The 20960-nt window shown below is 40.3% G+C and overlaps 1 protein-coding gene across 1 annotated transcript; it reads right to left on the bottom strand.

Annotated features, from left to right (window-relative positions):
- Positions 1–5129: 5129 nt before the first annotated feature.
- Positions 5130–19551, bottom strand: SLC2A8 (solute carrier family 2 member 8). The gene is made up of 10 exons (XM_044664212.1): positions 19478–19551; positions 19186–19348; positions 18242–18448; positions 14008–14107; positions 12990–13207; positions 11023–11166; positions 10440–10548; positions 7683–7856; positions 7337–7482; positions 5130–5865 (listed from the first exon to the last, which is right to left on the bottom strand). Exons 1-10 carry the CDS (start codon positions 19549–19551, stop codon positions 5728–5730), a joined length of 1473 nt encoding a protein of 490 aa, XP_044520147.1. The 3' UTR covers positions 5130–5727.
- Positions 19552–20960: the final 1409 nt, after the last annotated feature.

Genomic DNA, 20960 nt, shown 5'->3' on the forward strand with positions numbered 1-20960 from the left:
GGGTGATCGCTTACAGTCTACATCCCCAATCATATCCCCATAAAACCATGTGATCAAGCAGTTGTTTTTCTTCTGTGTTTCTACTCCCACAGTTCTTTCTCTGGGTATGGATAGAGTTCTTTCTCATAGATCCTAAATCCAATGTTTTAAAGGCTAATTATTTAAGATTTTAAAATAATCATATGGTTCTTATTAAAATGTCAGCATCACCATCTTGGGATATATATCACTCCATTCTATTTTTGAACTTTGTGAAAACTTTCTTTTTTTTAAGATTTAAATACTTTATTTTTTTAGAAAATTTTTCCATGGTTACATGATTCATGTTTTTATTTTCCCCTTCACCCCCTCTTCTTTGTGAAAACTTTCATCAGTTGTCTCTCTGTGCCTGAAAGCATTTGTAATTTGTAATCCTAGCCACCAGATCATTTAAAGAGTAAGTTGTATTGCATACATGACAGTTTTGAAGTTACCCTAGAAGAAAAAAATCTAAGAGATACTTTAGACAATCAAAGGGATCAAGTAAGAAAAGTGATAAGGGTAGGTAATGGGGGTTAAATGACTTACTAAGGGTTGCATGACTAGGAAGTGTCTGAGGCAGATTTGAAACCAGAACTTCCTCTCTCCGGCCTGACTGTATCCACTGAGCCACTTAGCTGCTCTTTCTGAAGTTATTAAAGCTTAAAACTGCACAAAGACTTTTTTTAAGACCACCAGGTAGATACACAATGACTTCTCTGATAGAATGTAAGCTCCTTGAAGGCAGGGACTGTTCCATGTTTAAAAAAAATATTTTTTTTAGTATAGTGCCTGCTTAATAAATGATAGTTGAATGACTGATTGACTACCAAAAGGGCAGCATACTGGTATGAGGTTCTTCAAACCAAGCTAGGCTGGTCCTTAGAAAGCAGAATCTTTCTCTTTGGGTTGTATTTGTTCAAGCCTTACTTGTGTGCTAGAACCTGCCAAAATTTGTGTGGTTCTAGCCTTTGAGAACTTAGCGCCACTTTCACAACTTGAAGCATCAAGGTAGGACCTTGTGGAAGGATTTACAGGGTTTCGAGAATCAAATAAGCTGTGGGATGTGCAAAGAAAATGACAAAGAAACAAAAATGATGTACATTTACGTCTGAGCCTCAAAACAACTCTGCGAGGTAGATAATATAAACAGCAACCCCATTTTCCTGTGTTTTGGGGAAAGAAGCCTTGATTTGGAGTCAGGAGATGTGGGTGAGCACTCCAACTTTGGTCACTTACTAGCTATGTGAACTTGGGAAAATCTCAGACCAATTTCTTTGTTTGCAAAGGGGGGACGATTTTTATTGACATCACCTACTTCAAAGGACTGTGGTAAGGCTCTAATGAAATAAATGTAAGGCATGGTAAATGAATTAATTTGCCTACTCACAAATAAAGTAAGGTTGGAACTGAGATGATTATTTAGCCCGCCCTGTATTTGTATAGCTGATTTTTGAACCCAACTATAAAATTTTATATTTATCTTATTAAATTTCCTCATAATAATATTCAGGCTATCATTCTAAGTTTGTTCAATCCTTTTTTGATGGAGTTAGTTTTTCTGCCCAGAATTGCTACTCAAAATAAGAAGGGCGATAATAAGAGAGAAGCTAGCTGCCTTTGATGAACTGTTACCAGATCCAAATTAACTTGGCTGGAGTTGGAGTTCAAATTCTGCTTCAGATACTTACTAGTGTGACTCTGGGCAAGGAACTTAACCTCTGCCTGCCTTAGTTTTCTTATTTGTAAAATGGGGATCATGATATACTTTCTAGGGATTGTGAAGATAAAATGATACATGTAAAGAGCTTTGTAGACTGTAAAGTGCTACATAAATAGCAGCTTATTATTATTATTATATCTCGGGCACATGTGAATGATGAGTCAAAGTCAGTGGTCGTTGAAAAACTGTGCCCAGGGATGATACCAAAGGAATAGACAAGGACAAATGTCATCCTGATTTTTTTTGGAGGAAAGAGAATGGAGACAGTAATTTCAAGACCAATGGTTTGACTGTGTTTGATTCCTATCAAAACTTTAGATTATCGAAGGGCTAATTAGGAAACACGGAGGCAACGAAGCGATGACCAAAGAGCTATCATTTTGCCAGATTAGCATTTCCATTTCTGACAGGTTTTCTAGACTGGCAAATCAAGGAATGTTCTAGATATGCTATACTATTTTATCAAAGGCTTTTAGGAAGTCTCTCTTGGTGTTTTTAAGGAAAAGATAGGGAAATATGACTAGATGGATGTCTAGGTAGGTGAATTTGGAGCTGGTTGAAATATCCAGACTCTTTATTTTAAGACTGCCTTTCCGTTGACCTAGAAGAGGAAAAATGTTATTGAGTTGCTCAAGAAGAAAAAGAAACATCAAAATCTTGTTTTGATATTAGCAAAAAACCCAGTAGAAATGGGATTTTATTTGATGACTTTTTCCTGAGCTGAATTAAAGTAAATGATTAATAGTTTTCTGTAATGTTAGCATAAAAGAACTCTTATGCCTTGAGTTTGTGACTTCTCAGCATTGGCTGTTGCTCTAGTCATCACAACTACTACCATCCAAAGGGAATTTATGAACTAGATTAAAAGAAAAAAAAACCCTAAAATTTATCCAGTTCCTACTAGGAATAAGGTGAGAGGAATGGGACTTGAATTTCAGGTGGATTTATGAAAGCATTATATTGAAATTGTATCAGAATGTCCCTTCTAAATGACCTGACCTTTCAGTAATAACTGGTGAAAGGTATCACATTATATAGTATAAGGTCATTCCCAGATAAAATAAAATTTTTTTCCCTTTGAAAAGGAGTCTAATTAGGATAGCCTAACTTTTCCAAAGGAAGAAAAGAATGTTCCTCACGATATTGCCTAAGAAGGAAAATATAAACAACATTCGGAAGCCTGCTAAGTGGTTCTCTGGTTGTCATCATTGTTAGCTCTGCTAATTGAGCTGCTGTAACTTCTAAAATAACAGAAACCGCATGTCCCTGCTTCCTGTGTGTTCTACTTTTGCCTTTGAGAAGTCCAAAGTTCCTTTGCTTTTAAGAAGCTGTACCTGGCCGAGCTTTACATTCTATCAATCAGTCAGTTTTTCTCTCTGGAGAAAGGTTGGAAACTGGTTTTTCTAGACTAGCCTTCCTGACTCACAGTTGTGCCTGAGAATCCTCTAAATGGCATTTACATACCTTACCTTGATGCTTCCAATGTATAGTTCCAGTCATCTCATAAATCATTTTTCCTGAGTCTTCCTATCTGGCTCTTTCACTTGCTGCCCCGTTTTTCTTATTTTGTTATAGTTTTTAAAATTTATTTAAAAATATTATGCCATGGTTATATGATTCATGTTGTTCCCCTCCCCTCTTTCCTCCCCGTCTCCCAGAGCTGACAAGCAATTTCACTGGCTTATACATGTATTATCACACAAAACCTATTTCCATATTATTCATTTTTGTAAAAATCTTTTAAAACTAAGACCCAAAATCCTAATCTAATATAAACAAGTGACAAATCACATGTTTTCTTCTGCATTTCTACTCCAACAGTTCTTTCTCCAGATGTGGATAGCATTCTTTCTCCTAAGTCCATCAGAATTGTCCTGGATCTTTGCATTACTGTTTAGTAGCAAAGTCTCACATTTGCTCATCCCACAATGTTTCAGTTACTGTTTGTTGTATAATATTCTCCTGGTTCTGCTCATTTCACTCTGCATCAGTTCATGGAGGTTCTTCCAGTTCATACAGAAATCAAGCAATTCATCATTCCATAGAGCACAATAGAATTCCATCATTGTCAGAATCCACAATTTGTTCAGCCATTGCCCAATCAATGGATACCTCCTCATTTTCCAATTTTTTTGCCACCACAAAGAGCATGGCTATGAATATTTTTGTACAACCATTTTTTAAATTATCTCTTTGGGTACAGACCTAGTAGTGGTATTGCTGGATGAAAGAGCATGCATTCTTTTAAAGCCCTTTGCCTGCCCCATTTTTCTAAAAAAGAAATATTTCAGTAATTAGCTATAGAAGTCACCCAATTTTCAAAGCTGGTTCCACTGTATATTTTGCTTTTTAGAAAGATTGAAACATTTCTCTATTTATATTTTAGCCCTCCTTAAAAAAAAATTATACATAGGACCAAATACAAGCAGTATGATTGAATGAAAAGAAGCCAGGGAGGGGTAGCTAGGTGGATTGAGAGCCACGCTTAGAGACAGGGGTCCCGATTCAAATGTGGCCTCAGATACTTCCCAGCTATGTGACCTTGGGCAAGTCACTGAACCCCCAATTGCCTACCCCTTACCACTTTTATGCCTTGGAACCAATACACAGTATTGATTCTAAGATGGAAGGAAAAGGTTTACAAAATAAAAGAAACCAGAATCAGTTTCTACAATAAACAAATAATAAAATCATGTTGTCTATGATAGGAAAAGGGATAAGCTTAGAAAAGGTAAGAACAGAATTTTAAAGTCTACCTTTTTCCCATGTTGCTGCAATATTTTTTAAAGTCTTTACAGTTCTACATCTGGGTCATCATCTCCTTCTCTCCACTAGAACTTTGAACCACTTGTACTCTGGACTCTGAGCTTCCCCCTTCTCTTGCTGGGGTCCAGGCCACTACTTCCATCTTTATGTGTTCTCTCCTCTCTTCCTTCCATTTCCACCCCATTCCCACCCAGCTTATGTTTCTTCCCACATTAGAATGTAAGCTCCCCAAAGTCAGGGGTTGTCTTATTTGTACTTGTAGGGTTTAGTACAGTACCTGGCACAAAGTAAGTACTCTATCTGTTTTCCTATCTATACACCTGGTTATGGTGTAGAAGTCTGTGCTATTTAACTAGATTTTGATTTAATATTTCAATAAAATTTTCTTTTAAAAAAATAATTCCTTTTTGTTAACAGTCTTCAGATATTAGGAGGGCTGTTGCAAGAAGAGAGATTAGACTGATTTTGCTTGGTCCCAGAGATAGAATTTGTAGCAAGGACCAGTTTTAGTGATTACATTAACAGCAATTTGCATCACCCAAAGGGCTGCCTCAGGACACAGTAGGACTACCAGGTGTTTGAAGGTGTTTTACCCACAATTCCCTCATTTTTATCATACCCTAGGATTTCAGAACATGGAACTGCCACCTAATTTTCAAAATAAAAACTTTATTTGAGGAAAACAAATGTACTTCTTGATTAATGTTGGAGATAAAAATCATCTGGATCGGAAATCAATTCCTAAAACCCTAGATAGTCTGAAGAGAAGGAGATGGACACAATACTTGAGTCTTCTCCCTTTTCTTCTTCAAAGGAAAATGCATGGATGAAAGAGACCAATGCAAAGATTTCAAGGTTTCTGTAGTTTTTTTTCCCACCTAATGCCAATTTAAACCAGAATTAAATGGGAATGGACTCCAACAGGAACCCCACCCTCCACCCTATATAACTGGGCTAAACCCTGCTCAAGAATAAGGGCACTGTGGAGATGGTCTGTGGGGGAAAAAAATCTATCTGGCCTAGATCTAGCCGCAATTAAAAACTTTTCACACACATTCTGTCTTGGCTCTTTCAGGTCCCAATAAGACCTAACAGTTCTGAAAAGAGATTATATTTACTGGGAGAGATCCAGAAGAACCTCATTTTAAAATCATCATTCTTTCATCATGATCAGGTAGTCTTCCCTTGCCTGGCAAGGATACTCAAACAGAAGGTCATCATCACCTTCCTTGAAAATGAGCTTCAATTTGCTCCAAAGTCTTTCCCTTTGTTTCAGGAACAAAGAATATTGTGAAAATGATGCTGAGGACACAGAAGGCAGAGAAAAGCCAGAAAGTTCCATATGGAGTTAGAACATTCTGCAAACAAAAGAAAAATCTGTCATTTAAAACAAAACACAGATACCAGAGACAACAAATTAAACTCTTGGGTAGGAGGTTGTGGGGAAGTTTCATACCTTTCTCTCTCTAACATTAGAAATCTATTAACATGGCATCATCCTTAATAAGAAAACCCTCTTCCCCACAGGCTGTGATTGCTCTTCTGGGTACACTTGTCTGCACATACTAGATGCTTCATACTTGTTGATTCTAAGTGAGTTTTTAAATATTCTAACCATGTAATAGAAGACAAAAGAGCTCGTGGAGATGTAATTGCCATTCAGTGGTTAGAAAAGTGATTTTGTTAGGGGGAATGACCAGCAGACATGTGGACCCCAGAATGATCAGGGCTAAGAAATAGCCTGGAGATTGGAAGGTTTTTGTCTTCTAGAATTTTGGTAGTCAAGGGGAAGAAAGAGCAAGAATGAGACCTTTTTTTTTTTTTTTTTTTTTTTTTAAAGAATAAGGAACATCTGAACAGCAGTCAGAAGCAGAAGCCAGGAGAAGGAGGAATTGATGATGTGAGGTCAAGGGAATGATGAGATTGGGAGAAGATGGGGAAGGATGACATTGAGGCACAGGTAGAGAAAGGTCATTTAATCTTGTGAAAGAAGGAGTTGGATGAGTCAGATTTAGGGGTGTGGAGGAATAATGTTGAAAGGGATAATTTTGGATAGCTTTGTTCTCAATAAAGAAGTGAATTCATCTACTGAGAGTAGGCTAGTGTCAAGACATGCTGAAAAACAAAATCTGAATGTTAGATCTAAGAAAACTAAACAGAAATGCTAGAGGAGAGAAGGTTGTGAGGTGTATGTAGGACAGGGAATCAGTAAGGGATGAATCAGATGGTTATAGTTCAGTGTTAAGGCCCCAGGTATCCATGACTAATTAGAAATGGATTCAATCATCATTCAAAATTTTAAAATAATAGCCCAGTACTTTAAGGCTTACAAATTGCTTTCCTCACAATATAAATGACTGCTGACACTACACAGACCTCTGGAGAATGCACTGAGGAGTTTTTCAGTTCAGATTTTGAACAGGTGGTCCAGGGAGACTATTATTTATAATATTTTATGGGAAAAGGCCTCCCAAGTTCCAAATACCAAACTTAGACAAATGGCCAGAGTGCATTGCTTCTGTTAAATATATTACAATGAGTGGTACAAAAGATCAGAATGCCAAGGTGCAGAAACAAGCACTGTCCCCTTGCTCCCTGCACCCCCCCATTAGATCACATTCTTGTTCCCTGAAACTATCTTTCTATTGTCTCATGTGATTGAATTTGGGGTCTCTGTGTCATATGCATGTGATACTGCTTGCTGCACTTTGAAACCATGATAATCTACTCCAGAGCTTTTGCAATCTGAATACTTTAAAGTGTGTTTTTCTTTTCTTTCCATCACAAGAAGAGGTAAAAGTCCATCCCAGAAGCACAGGAAGCTCTTACCATGAGGCTGCTAAATTCTTTTGTCACAAGAAAGGCCAGGATCCAGTTGGTGAGAATACAAACTCCACTGGCCAGTCCCTTGACTCGGAGGGGGAATATTTCAGACATCACCAAGGAGGGAATGGGACCCCAGCCTAGAGAAAAACCTGAAATTGCCAAGAAATAGAAAAGGATTACTAAAATCATAACATGAAGTTGACCACGGGCAAATGGATTTTTCAAACATAGCAGATCATGAAGCACACTTAGATAGCACAGACAGTCAGAGTCGGCCTGGGGAATGGTCTTGTCAGGCTCCAGATCATTCTGCCAGACTCTCCCAAAAAACCATCTAAAACCCTCTCACCTATGATGAAGAATCCCATGCTAAACACTGCTAGCCATGGCAGTCCAGGGCTGGTTCCAATCGACTCTGGATTCAAGTATGTGAGGAGGTTAGGATGAGAAGAGTTGTTAGGAATCTGAACAGTAATTTTAAAGTAGATACCAAACATCATGCAGCTCACAGCCATGATAACACCTGCAGAAGGAAGAGAACAATCAATAGCAAGGAGTATGGCCCTAGGTCAGAGGTTCTTTGAAAAAACAAAACAAAGCCCAAACAGAGACATTTTTTATGCCTTATCTTGTTTTTTTTTTTTTTGAAACCACAATTATTGCTTCAAGAAGAGTAAAGTCTGAAGTTTTTCTTGTCACAGGTTGTCCCAAGGTTCTATCCCCTTGTGACTGAGCCCTTTCTGTCTCACTTACTGATGGCTGTTGGGAGAATTTGGTCCACAAGGTATGGGCTAGGAGTCTCCGCACCACCAACCCTGGCATTAAAGTGTTCATGCTGTGCATCTTTTAACTCTTTGAAGTGTCAGGTCCCTCCTTTCAAAAAGGGGAATAACACCTGTAGAACATACCTCACTGACCATTTTAAGGAAAATGCCCCCAAATCCTAAATTGTTACAAGAATACAAGCTGGTATCATTATCCTCAAAGTTCTGAGCCTGGTTGGACCCATTAATTAGGGAGGAAACAAGCATTAATATTTTACCTACATACCAGGCACTGTATTATATGCCTTACAAACATTATCTCATTTGATCCTCACTACAATCCTAACAATCCTGCCAGATAAGTGCTACTCAGCTCTGGTTTAAAAACTGAGGAAACTGAAATAGATAAGAGGTTAAGTGACTTGTCCAGGTTCACACAACTAGTAACTGTGAGAAGCCAGTTTTGAATTCAGATCTTTTTGACTTCAGGTCCAGGGCTTAATCCACTGTACCACCCAGCTGCCCTGTGACATCAGGGGCCAATTCCTATCTTCTGTGATCTCTTATACCTGAAACAGCTTGGAAAATTTTAAAGCTAGAGTTCTTAACTTGGGATCTGTGAACATGCTTTTAAAATAGTACTTCAATATAATTGGTTTCCTTTGTAATTTTATGTATTAAACATTAAATCTGTTAGACTGTAAGCTCCTTGAAGACAGTGTGTAAAGGGAATCCCCTCCCCCAGAAATCATGTACTGGGGTCATCCTACCTGTATCCCCAGACTGCTAGCTTGACTTCACATGATGGATGTCACATGAGTGCACTCCAAACATAGGTCACAAGAGAAGTGACCTAGATACAATGACCCAGAAAGGATCAAGTTAGGATCCGGGGGAAAAGAGGAAGAAATAAAAGAGGGGTTCCAGGAAGTGCTCTCTCTCTCTATTCCCTTGGACCCAGTGGTACAGGACTGTGGCTGAGATAGCCACATGAAGAGCGACATGTGGCGAGATTAGAAAAGGCTTAAATCTCCCTTTATCTCTATGCTCTCTATTTCACGTAAATATTAATAAACTCTATGGAAATTAAGGACCAGAGTGTTAATTTAATTTAGTTTCTACAGCAGGGACCATCTTTTTTTTTAAAATTGGAATCTCCAGAGCTTAGCAGTGTCTGGCACATAGGCACTTAATAAATGTTTATGGATAATTCATGATTATACTATTCTGAGGAGCCAATAGGCTTCACCAGACTCCCAAAGGGATGCATGATACAAAAAAATTAAGAATATCTGCTTTATTTTGGAGGGCAATTTGGAATTATGCCCAAAGGATTATAAAACAATGCATATCTTTTGATCCAGTGGTATCAGTACTAGATCTGTATCCTGGAGAGATCAGAAAAAGGGGAAAGGACCTGCTTGTACAAAAATATTTATAGCTGCTCTTTTTGTGGTGGCAAGGAACTAGAAATTGAAGAAAGGGATGCCCATCAGTTGGGGAATGGCTAAACAAATTGTGCTACATGATGGTGATGAAATACTATTATGCTGTAAGGAAAGATGAACAGGATGATTTCAGAAACAGCTAGAAAGACCTCCATGAACTGATGCAGAGTGAAATAAGCAGAATCAGGAGAATATCGTACACAGTAATTGAAACATTGTGGAATGATTAACTGTGATGGACTTAGCTACTCTTGGCAGTACAATGGTCCAGGACAATTCTAAGGGACTTATGCCAAAGAAGGCTATCCACTTCCAGAGAAAGAACTGTTGGAGTCAGAATGCAGATGAAAGTATACAATTTTTCAATTGTTTATCTGGGTTTATTTTTTAGGGTTTTTGTATATAAGATTACTCACTTAAAAAAATGAACAATATGGAAATATGTTTTGTGTGATAATATAAGTACAACCCAGACTGAATCGTCTGCCAGTACCAGGAAGGGGAAGAGAAGGGAGGGAGGGAGATGAGTTCAATCATACAGCTTAGGAAGACTTGTGTGGAAATTTATTACAAGTAATTGACAAAAAAAAATTTTTTTTTTAAAGAAACCCTGCTTTAGAGTCAATGAAACTTACCTTGCCCCACTCTGTCTCTAAGATTGACTGCAGCAAGGCCCTGCCTTTCTTGCATAGAATGGGGAGATGGTCCCTACATTTTGGTCCTGAAAGTCCTGAGTTGACAAGATCAGGCAATTCCCTTTGACTATAAGGGTTCTCCAACCAATTCATGGACACTGGCCCAAAGACTGGGATGCTAAATATTCTGAGAATTCGAGCACAGACCATTTCATTTCCTTATAGATGCTGGTAAGGTCTGGAATTGTGTTCTGCTCACCTGACAGCAATAGCAGTAGCTTCCGACCAGCTCTGTCCATGACAAGGGCAGCTATGGCAGTGAAGACCACCTGCAGGACTCCCACAATGACTGAGGCAAGACTACCATTCTGGGCAGGAGATAGAGGATCCAGGGCATTAACATCTCCAAGAAAGAGCACATTTGGAAAGAGATTTTCATAAAAGGAGGTGATATTTCTGCAGAATACTCTGGAGCCTTTCACAATTACCACTTCTATTGACAAAACAAGGGTATTTTATTTTATTTGCTTATTTATTTTTAAACCCTTACCTTCTGTCTTATAATCAATATTGTGTATTGGTTCCAAGAAAGAAGAGTGGTAAGAACTAGGCAATGGGTATTAAGTGGCTTGCTCAGGATCAGGTAGGAAGTATCTAAGGCCAGATTTAAATTCAGGACCTCCTGTTTCTGGGCCTGGTTGTCAATCCATTGAGTCACTTTGATGCCCCCAACAAAGAAATTTTAGAAAAAGACTGCAGCAAGTCAACTAAGCTCATCAGAATATAAGGCTACTTTAAAAGGGTCAATAAAATAATCTGAATTAATTGGTGTCAACTTTTACCTTAAAGTTGGCTTCTTCAAAAATTGTTTCTGCATAGAACAACATTGCATTGATCCCTGAGAATTGTTGGAACACCATCAGCAATACACCTATGAGCAATGGCTTGTAAACTGCTGGATTCTTCAATATTTCCAGATAAAATCCCTGTTTCAGAAAGAGGCATTTTCAGTTAATTTTACAATTAAAAATTGGAATTTTAGACTTGGAAGGGCCTTTAAAAACTAGAGGTATCAAACATGTAGCCCCTAATCCTTGTCAGTGTAGTCTGAACCAGATCAAAATGGATTGAGATATATTTAATAAAATGAACAAAAATACAGTAAGATATAGACAATACTACATTTTAAAACTAAGTCAATACGTAGCCCATAGTGATCTTTTTGTATGGATTAGTGGCCTACATTTCTACTTAAGTTTGACATTCCTACTGGACTATCTACTTTAATTCCCTCCTTAGAAAGATGAAGAAGCTGAGGATAAAAGGAATGGAAAGAGTTGCCAATCCTGTTAGCAAGTTTGTGGAGCCACAATCCAATCTAATGTTAAAAACTCCCCCCTCCTCCGCCCTCCCCCCCTCCCGGTGGAAGAAGGAAAGTTCTTTTCTCACTAAACTATGTGATCTATCACTTCCCCACACCCCAGGGGTTTCACAAAAAGAGAAGGCATTTGATGCTAAAACAATGGCCACCACCATGTCAGTGAAGCATCTATGGTAGGCTTGCTTGAAGATCTGACTGCAGCAGTCTAACTTTTGGTTGCTCTTTCCTTATCTGTCCTGCTCACATCTAGAATACTCTGTTCTGGTGTAGGAAAGATCTGATGGGGCTGAGAGGGCTGGCCAGGAGGATCCATCTGTTAAAGGAAGTGGGGATGCTTTACCTGGAGAACAGAAAGTTTTCTAGGGCTGTCATGTGGAAGAGGGATTAGATTTATTTATCCTTTTTGGCAGTGTGAAGGAAGTTAGGAAGGCAACATTTCCTAACAATTAGAGCTGTCAAAAGTTGAATTGACTGCCTCATGAGATAATTAGTATGGATTCCCCATTCATTGAAGGGCTTCCAACATAAAGCTGAGTGACAGCTTGTTGGGGAATTTTTTTCCACGACTGGGCTGAACAACTTCTGAGGCCTCTTCCAACACATTCAGTACAGTGGTAATCCTTATCCTACCTCCCTGAAAGAAGTTAATGAAACAGGGTTTGTGAGAATGCTTTAGATAAAAGCTGCAATTTTTATAAGGCATGATTAGTAAAGTTTGAGTCTGCTCAAAATATTTTTAAAAACTCTGCTTTTCTCAACATGCATCTGGCCCCATTCATGCACCAGATTTATTACATTATCACTGCTGATCATCTGTCAAGAATTCTGGGAACTTCCAAGGGAGGTAATTAGCAGGGAGAGGCTCTGTCATGAACAAAGGGAAAGATGGCCACATCAGTGGGATTATTTACACATCCCTATACATGCTGGTGATGGCATCTACACCGTGTCATTTTGTGGTGGTTGACCTAGGTTCAAATCTCGGGTGTTACTCCTTATTAGCTGTATGACCCAAGGCAAGTCTCTGGACCTCTGTGGGTCTCAGTTTCTTCATTTGTAAAAAAGGGGTGGACGGGATCACCTCTAAGCTCTCTTTCAATTCTGATCTTTTTGGCTGAAACTTGCATGGTGTGTCAGCATAGTAGAAGGGCACCCAGCTTTTAGGTAGATCTGGGTTGGGGTTCTATCTCCAAAACATATAATCCTTGTTTCTTAGGAAAAATCATTTAACTGCTCGCAGTCCCAACTTCTTTCTGTTTTTTTTTCTCTGTCTCTCACAGGGATAAATGATGCTTGCATTATTTACCTTATAGGATAAGTTATGTGGAAAACTATTTTGTAAATTTTAAAATGCTAAGGAAAGGGAAGCTAGTAGGATGCCACTTTAATTGCTTACCAGACACAAAGTGGACATTTCAGCCTCCTTACCTGGCCCTCATGGCTACATTCTTTCTGTTCCTCCTCCTCTTCCTCCTCCTCCTCCTGACCTTTCCCCCACAGAAATCTCATGGCAGCCTCTGCTTCCTGTTTCCTCTGCTTATTTAACAGGAACCTTGGGGTTTCAGGCATGAAACACATGAACAACAACATGAAGAAAGGTGGGAAGCAGCCTAGCACAGCCAGCCAGCGCCAGTCCAGCCCCAGCCCTGTGGAGGGAGAAAAAGGCGAGAGAACAGGGGAAGGGAAGGCATGAAGAATGCTACCCCCAATCCCGACCACTTTCCTAGTTTAGTCCTTTAGACCACACACCAAAGAGAAATGGGACATTCAATTTGCTTCCCAAGGGGACTCAAACACGGTCCACAAAACCCAACCTCTCCGTGGCACAGGACAGGCAAGCTGTTAGAGAGAACAACACAGCCCTTGGGAACAATGAGTCATGGATTTTTAGCCCAGGGTCTGAACCTGAATTTCTTTCGCTATAAAATGGGGCTCTATAATATCTGTCCTTCCCACCTTGCCAGGCTGTTCTGAGGATCAATGTGGTATCAATGAAATAATGCTGGAGTGGGAGAAAGAGCACGGGGTGTGGACTCCTGCTCTGATTTTCACGGCTAAGCTCCAGACTCGTAGTGGCTGAGTGACCAGAGGCATTATGGTGTATGGAGCTGACAGGACCAGAGCTTGGTTGTCTGAGGCCTGAGTTTAAATCTGGGCTCTGGCATTTGTTTCTGGGATCCGGAGAGAGTCCTCCCAGCCCTCGTGGATCTGCTTCCTCCACTCCAAATGGAGAGAATTGAACTAAGTGATGTCTAAGACCCTTCCAGCTATTCATCTTATGGTCCTATGAGGCCATTTGACTTCTTTGTGGAATGAAGAATGATGTGAATCTTAAAGGAGTTCTATAGAAATGGGAATGATCGTTAAATGAAATGGTAACAGCATTTTGAAAGTATGCTGCCATAGAGGTTTAGCTTTGTCCTGGCTAAAGTCCAGAGAACTGTACCTGCAACATATGCTCCGAGGATCCCGATGACAATCATCAGCTGCACACAAGAGCCAAGTAGTCCTCGAATTTCTGGATAAGATATTTCAGCTATATATACCTGTGATTCCCAGAAGGCATTAAAATTGAATATTAGAATATAAGCTAGGTGAAATTTTGAATTTAATTTCTATACATAGGTTCTTTTAAATTTTTGTTCACTTTTATTGAGTTTGACAAGCATCAACCATATATGTATATATACAAAGAACAAGATTAGATATGAAACCATTAATCTCTATTATGTATTATGTTCAGATTTTTTCTTTGAAAAATTAAATATTAAATTTAACATAGAACCAACCCTTTTCTATGAAATTTTTTTTTAACCCTTATCTTCTGACTTAGAATTGAAACATTTTGAAGGCAGAAGAGCAATAAGGGCTAGGCAATTGGGGCTAAGTAACTTGCCCAAGGACACATAACTAGGAAGTGTCTAAGTTGTCTGTATTTCTTTCTGAAATTCCTAGCCTTTCCTTCTATTTTAAAAATATTTTTGCTGAACCTTTTTTTTTTTTTGGCATATCTATTCTTATCCTTTCTATTTAACCCCAGACATTAGCCCTCCTGTATAACAAAGAAGGATAACCAAGCAAAACAAATTCAGTTATCAGTTTGGATCTGAGGATGAATATCTTATTCTTCACCTAGAGTTGGTCAGATTAAGCTGATGGCCCTGAGCTCCTGGGGACTAAACAAATTGGTAAAGATACCTGATTGGCTATTTAGAGCTAATGCAGCTTAGAACTCCCCAAATCAAGAGACCTCTATAGTCTTAATTTCCCTAGTAGCAGGGACTATTGGTATATGTCACCATGCCTGACAATCATATCTGTTGTATTTTTAAACTTTTTCTTTTTTTTTAAATTGATTTTTCTTTATTGTCTTTTTCACTATTGACCCAATGAGAAAACAAGCAAAACAAAACCCTGTTACACAGTCAAGAAATACATTTTTGTGTTGGTCATGTTTAAAACAAACATGTCTCCTTCTGTACTGAGCATCAGATCTCTATCTGGGCATGGGTAGCATATTTCCTCATGAATCTTTTGGAATTGAATCACATATGTTTCTAAAAGTCAAGTCTTTAATACTGGAATAATGATATCTAACAAAAGTTTATTGTCACTATCCTGATTTTAAAAACAAATTTACAAACTGAAACAGGTAAGCTAATTTCATTACTGTTTTTCTTCTTCCACGTAAGAAATAGCGGCTATTGGTACCAGCCAAGGACAGAGATCATGAGAAATTGAAGAACCAAACTAATAACCACTCTTCCTCGCCAGGCCCCCCCCCCCCGCCAGCTCATGACTCCTCTGGAGTAGAACCTGTTAAACAATATCAGATTTTTTTGAAGCCCTGTAGGAACAAGCCATGGTGTCCTGCAGGCAGCTCAAAACTGATCCAGTTGTTAACTTTTCAGTTTAAGTGTTTTAACCTCATAAATTGGCAAACACTACAAATAAAAGCTTGCCTTATTATCTTGTTGACTATCTAGATTTTTAAAAGTGACAGAAAAATATAATAATTCATATTAAGTATAAAAGTGTGTTGTGTTGTGCATTGATTTTTTTTCTTCTGGATAGCCAACTGTTAATTAAGCATTTACCAGCAAACTCAGCTTTAAAAGCTTTAAACAAATTCTGGCCAGGTTCTAAAATTTAAAAAGTAACAATCCAACTTTTTTTTTTTAAACCCTTACCTTCTGTGTCTTAGAATTACTACTTTGTACTGGTTCTAAGGGCTAGGCAATGGGGGTTAATTGACTTGCTGAAGGGTCCCATAGCTAGGAAGTATCTGAGGCCAGATTTGAACACAGGACTTCCCATCTCTGGGCCTGACGCTCAATCCACTGAGCCACCCAGCTGCCCCTGACAATCCAACTTTTAAATAGCTTTGGTATTTCCTACATGCACTAATTCAGCTCATATTTGTATAGAACTCTGAAAAAAAAACAGGTAAACAAAGGTTAAGTGACTTGCCAAGGATCATATGCCTAGTAAATATCCCAGGGTGAATTTGAATCCAGATCTCCCTTTACAACGTATGCACTCTATTGACTATGCCACCTAGCTACCTATCTGCTACTTTCACTTGGAAGTGAATTCCATTTCATTTTTGGATAACTAATTGTTAGGAAGTTTTTCTTAACAATGAGATGAAACCTTCCTTTCTAAAACTTGTATCCATTACTCTTAAGTTTTGCCCTCTGGGATAAAGGAGAACAAATCTAATAATGAGAACAAATCTAATAATTAATTATTAGATTTGTTCTCCATATGAAAACCCTTCAAATTTTTGAACTAAACAAGAAGGAACAGAAAAACGATTCAGTTAAAACCAGGTAGCGATTTAATTTGTGTTAGTTGTTATTCAGTTGTTCAATCTTATTCTGTAGAATAAGGTCCTTTGGACCACACTGGGATTTTCTTGGCAAACATACTGGAGTTGTTTGCCATTTACTTCTCCAGTGTGTCCCCATCCTACAGATGAGGAACTGAGACAAATAGGGGGCAAATGACTTGCCCAGGGTCACATAGCTAGTAAGTGTCTGAGGCTAGATTTGAACTCAGGTCTTCCTGACTCTAGGCCTAGTGCTCTATCCACTGAGCCACCTATCTAACCCTTAATTTCTGTATCCTGCCTTTTTTTCAAGATAAGAAAAAAAAGTAATAGTAATATCTATCAATATATTATGCTTTAAGGTTTGCAAAGTGCTTTACATGATCTCATTTTATTTTTACAACAACTCTGGGGGGTAGGTAGGTACAATTATTATCTCCATTTTACTGATGAAGATACTGGGACAGAGTTTAAGTGACTTGTCTAGGGTTACATGCTATCAAGGGTCTGAGGCAGGAATTAAATTTTTATTAAATTTTTTTCTAATTTCAAGCTAAGTGTTAAGTATGGCTTCAGAAACATGCTGGCCATCACTTACCCTCTCAGGTACCCCCCAACCCCCACCCCAGGCAACTATGTAAAGTGGTTGCTAATCTGATCTACTCAGGTAGAGGGAATTCTTTATCCCTAATGAAATCATAGACTCTGGCTAAAATAAACCCCACCCTATAATGCCTAAGGAAGAAAGTTAAAGAATGAACATGTTCAGAAGTCAGAAGGCCTGAATTCAAATAGTGGTTCCATCACCAGTAGGTGGATTTACTCCCCAGACTTTAGATTTTCATTTTATAATAAAGGTGCTAGATTAGATAGGGAATCAGCAGTCTATAGAAGGAAGGCCCAAATCATTTGGACTTCAGGTGGTATTTAGCCAGGGGATTAAAAATGGGTTTTTCTGTATTTTTTTTTTAAACAATAAAACTTAAAAAAAAAAAAATGTAGGGGCAGCTGGGTAGCTCAGTGGAATGAGAGTCAGGGAGGTTCAAATTCAGCCTCAGACACTTCCCATTTGTGTGACCCTGGGCAAGTCACTTAATCCCCACAGCCCACCCTTACCACTCTTCTACCCATAAGCCAATACACAGAAGTTAAGGGTTGTCAGTTCTGGGAGTGGGGAGGGAACAGAGAAAACATGAATCATGTAAGCTTTGAAAAATACTAAAAATAATTAATTAAAACAAATTTAGTAAAAATCATTCTTAGCTTGAGGGTCTAGACAAAAACAGGCAGGAATAAAAGCAAGCAGCCAAGGACAACTAGCTTGCTGATCCCTGGACTATAGAGATGACCTGTTAGTTCCCCTTTCTAGCTCTGTATTATTATTATTTTTTTAATCTTCAGAGACTTTTACATGTTTAGTTCAGTATAAGACTCTTTGAACCTGGCCAGAATGAGACTAGAAACAGGTGATTCTGGTTTAGGACCAGAAACTCTTCTTGTAAACAGGGTCATACTGATTTTTCATATGAAGATATGTTAATATGTGTTAAAATAATATGAAACTGAGATGCTATTCTTTCCAAGTCCTGGTCACCTGAGTCTGTAAGAACCAGACAAACCATAATCCTTATTATCAATTTCATTTGCTATATTTTTCAAGGGTAAATTAAAAAAAACAACTCTATTTTTGTGATGTATTTTCCAGAAACCAACTATTTACAAACTAGTTTGGCCTTTCAAGCAGTCAAAATGTTCTAGGAAGCTCTTCTCAACTTCAACGGAAAAGGTTTTGCTTTCTTCCTTTTCTTAGGATACCATTTTAGATGATGGAATTTAACATTTGACTCACTGCGGCAACAAGGGAGCTAATTCCGCTTGCCAGGCCTGTCAAAAGACGACCCCCGAGCAGCATCCATATGTTCTGGGCCCCAGTCATCAGGGTAAAGCCACCAACAAAAGGCACTGTGCAGAGCATCAGAGTCAGTTTCCTTCCAGCCTGGTCTACCAGCCAGCCACCTACCACACCTCCAAGAGCAGCCCCAACATTCAAAATGGACTGCGAGGAAGAAGAGGACAAAGGCAGAAGTTTAAACCACTTAAACCATTATTCCACACTGAAGGGGGGGGAATAGGAAGAACAGTGTCTGTGTTAAATAGACACAAAGGTCTTCTTACCCTGACCATAAGGTAATTAGGAGTATTAGTGGTGTGGATAATTTCCAACAGTGGATAACTCAATTATAACTTTATAGTCAACTTTGGAATGCACAGAAAGTTTTAAATCCAAGTTTATTTTTCTAATTCCATTTGACTTCTGATAATTTCAGTCCCTAATGACCAGATGTGATTTATATTGCTAAAAAAAAAAAGCCGGAAAATTGATTAAATTAACAAACAACTCTGGGCAGAGTTGTTTCAGAAGCTGAGAAAGAGACAGTTCAGATAAAATCTGAACTTTAAGCTTCTTGCAACACATGGTTGTATTTGGGCAATGGGGCTTCTGCTCAGAGTTGGGGGGGTTGGTGGGAGAGGGAAGACCCTGGGGAGATCGCCACAGTAAAGTGACAGGAAGATGGGAAAAGGGGTTCCAAGGTCAGAGAAAGGTAGGGGGTTACTTATGGGGGAGAGGGGAAATGATGAGAGAAGCGCCTGGGAAGGCGCTTGGGGTGGGTTTTCCTTAACAGATCTGGGGAGAAGTTGAGGAGGGGGCCGGGAGCAAGGGGAAATAGAGGATTGGGGGAAGTGTGGGGACGGGGTTACATTCAAGAGCTGTTCTAGAGAAGGGGTTCTTACCCCGAACCAGGAGGCTTCGTCATCGTTCAGGTAGAGGGGTCCAGGTCCCGCCCGCCGCAGGCTGGGGATGGCAGGGGAGCTGTAGCCCAGGACGAAGCCAGCGCTGAGAGGGCCCAAGGTGGAGGCGAAGGCTGCCAGGAAGAGGCCCCAGGACCGGCGGACGCTGCAGGGACCTCAGCTGGTAAGTGGGGATTGCCACAACTGCCCCTCTACGTCCCAGGAGCCCTCCACTCCACCCTCCCTAGCCAGAGAGCGCCCACTGACCCAACCCAAGCCTGCCTCCGCGGCTCACCTCCGGCTCGGTTCCTCTGCTCGGGACCCAGGGCCCACTTTGTTCAGCAGCGGCTGCGTCGCCTCGTCTTCCATGGCGTCCGCACAGCCGCTGCCTTCTACAGCCGCAAGCCGGGGATGTTGAGGCCACAGTGGAGGAATCAGCCACGATATCACCGGACCCACAGCCGGGAGCCCGGGGCTCCGGGATGGGGGTGGAGCCTCTCTAGCTGGGTTGGGTAAGGGGCGGGACTTGTGTCCTCGCTGGGCCTGACCTGGCATGGGGGTGGGGTCATGGCGGGGGGTGAGCGGGCGGAGTCGGATCCCACCCTTCCAGTTCGGGACTGGGGGCGGTGCTAGTATGGTGGGTGGAGCCAGAGTCCACCTGATAGGTTTTGATCAAGCAGGGGCGTGGTCTAAGCGATAGGGGGCGTGGCCGTGGACTTCTTTCCCTGGGGCAGGCTGACCGCTGGAGGTGATAGATAAGGTGGGAGGCGCAGACAGAGTCAGACTCAAACACCAAAGGCCAGTCAAATCCCATACTTTATTTTGGGATATGGGGTGGGAGGCAGGTGAGGAGAGACACAAGAGCCATCCAGGCTACGGCCAACAGAGCTGAGCGGTCATACACGGAGTCACAGCACATACGGACTTGGCACGAAAAACAATGAGATACAAAGAGGATTTAAGACACTTGGTGGTTCGTCCCTTGATAGACAGCACAGAGGGAAACTGAGCCACAGCCTCACAGCACAGTCTTGGTAAGTAAGGGTTAGGCAGCACAAGGCTCCGAGCAAGGGAGCCTGGGAAATAAAACGAATGGGGAGAGAGCCCTATATGACATGAACGGACAAAATACTTCATTTTTAACACCTCTCCCACCAGCACAACTGCCCCTCCTTCAAAAGGGTCCCCTTCTTTCCGGGAAAAGCAACTGGAGACCAAAGACCGATCAGGACAAAGAAGGTTGCCCCAGAGCTGTTGCCTTCCACTGACCTGCCTGGTCTCAGGAATTATTCGTAGGAGGTCAGAGCTAGAAGGAATCTAAAGATCTAGTCCAATCCCTTCATCTTATTGGCGAAGAAACTGAGGTCCAAAGAAGGGAAATGACCTTCCTAAGGTCATACAGCTAGGAAGGAGCAGAGTGGGATTTGAATAGGTTTTCTTGACTGTAATTCCATTGCTCCTTCCACGAGAACAGCTTCAACAAAAGAAACTGTCGTAAAAGGTGGAGGAGGGTCCTGGTGTGGGGGTTCAAGCCTGTATTTCCTGCTGACAAGGGTGGCCGGATAGATCTCTTGATTTGAGAGTTCTGAGCTGCAGTGGGCTAAGCCAATCAGGCCATGAAACTAAGTGAAACTAAGTCCTCTTCAATATGGTGAGTACCCCTGGTGTAGAAGACAAGGGCTTTCAGGTAGATTAAATAATGGGAATGGACCAGCCATGAGTAGCCACTGCCTTTCCAGCCTGGGTGAGATAAGGAAATTGAGTTACAAATTTTTTTT

This window comes from Gracilinanus agilis, chromosome 2 (genome assembly GCF_016433145.1).
Source record: "Gracilinanus agilis isolate LMUSP501 chromosome 2, AgileGrace, whole genome shotgun sequence".
Lineage (NCBI taxonomy): Eukaryota > Metazoa > Chordata > Mammalia > Didelphimorphia > Didelphidae > Gracilinanus > Gracilinanus agilis.

Coding starts and splice junctions, on each gene's coding strand:
- SLC2A8 (XM_044664212.1), bottom strand. CDS start 19,551: ATGGAAGACGAGGCGACGCAGCCGCTGCTGAACAAAGTGGGCCCTGGG. Junction 10,549..11,022: donor TTGAAGAAGCCAACTTTAAG/GTAAAAGTTGAC, acceptor TCTCCTGCCCAG/AATGGTAGTCTTGCCTCAGT. Junction 7,857..10,439: donor GCTACTGCTATTGCTGTCAG/GTGAGCAGAACA, acceptor TTCCTTCTGCAG/GTGTTATCATGGCTGTGAGC.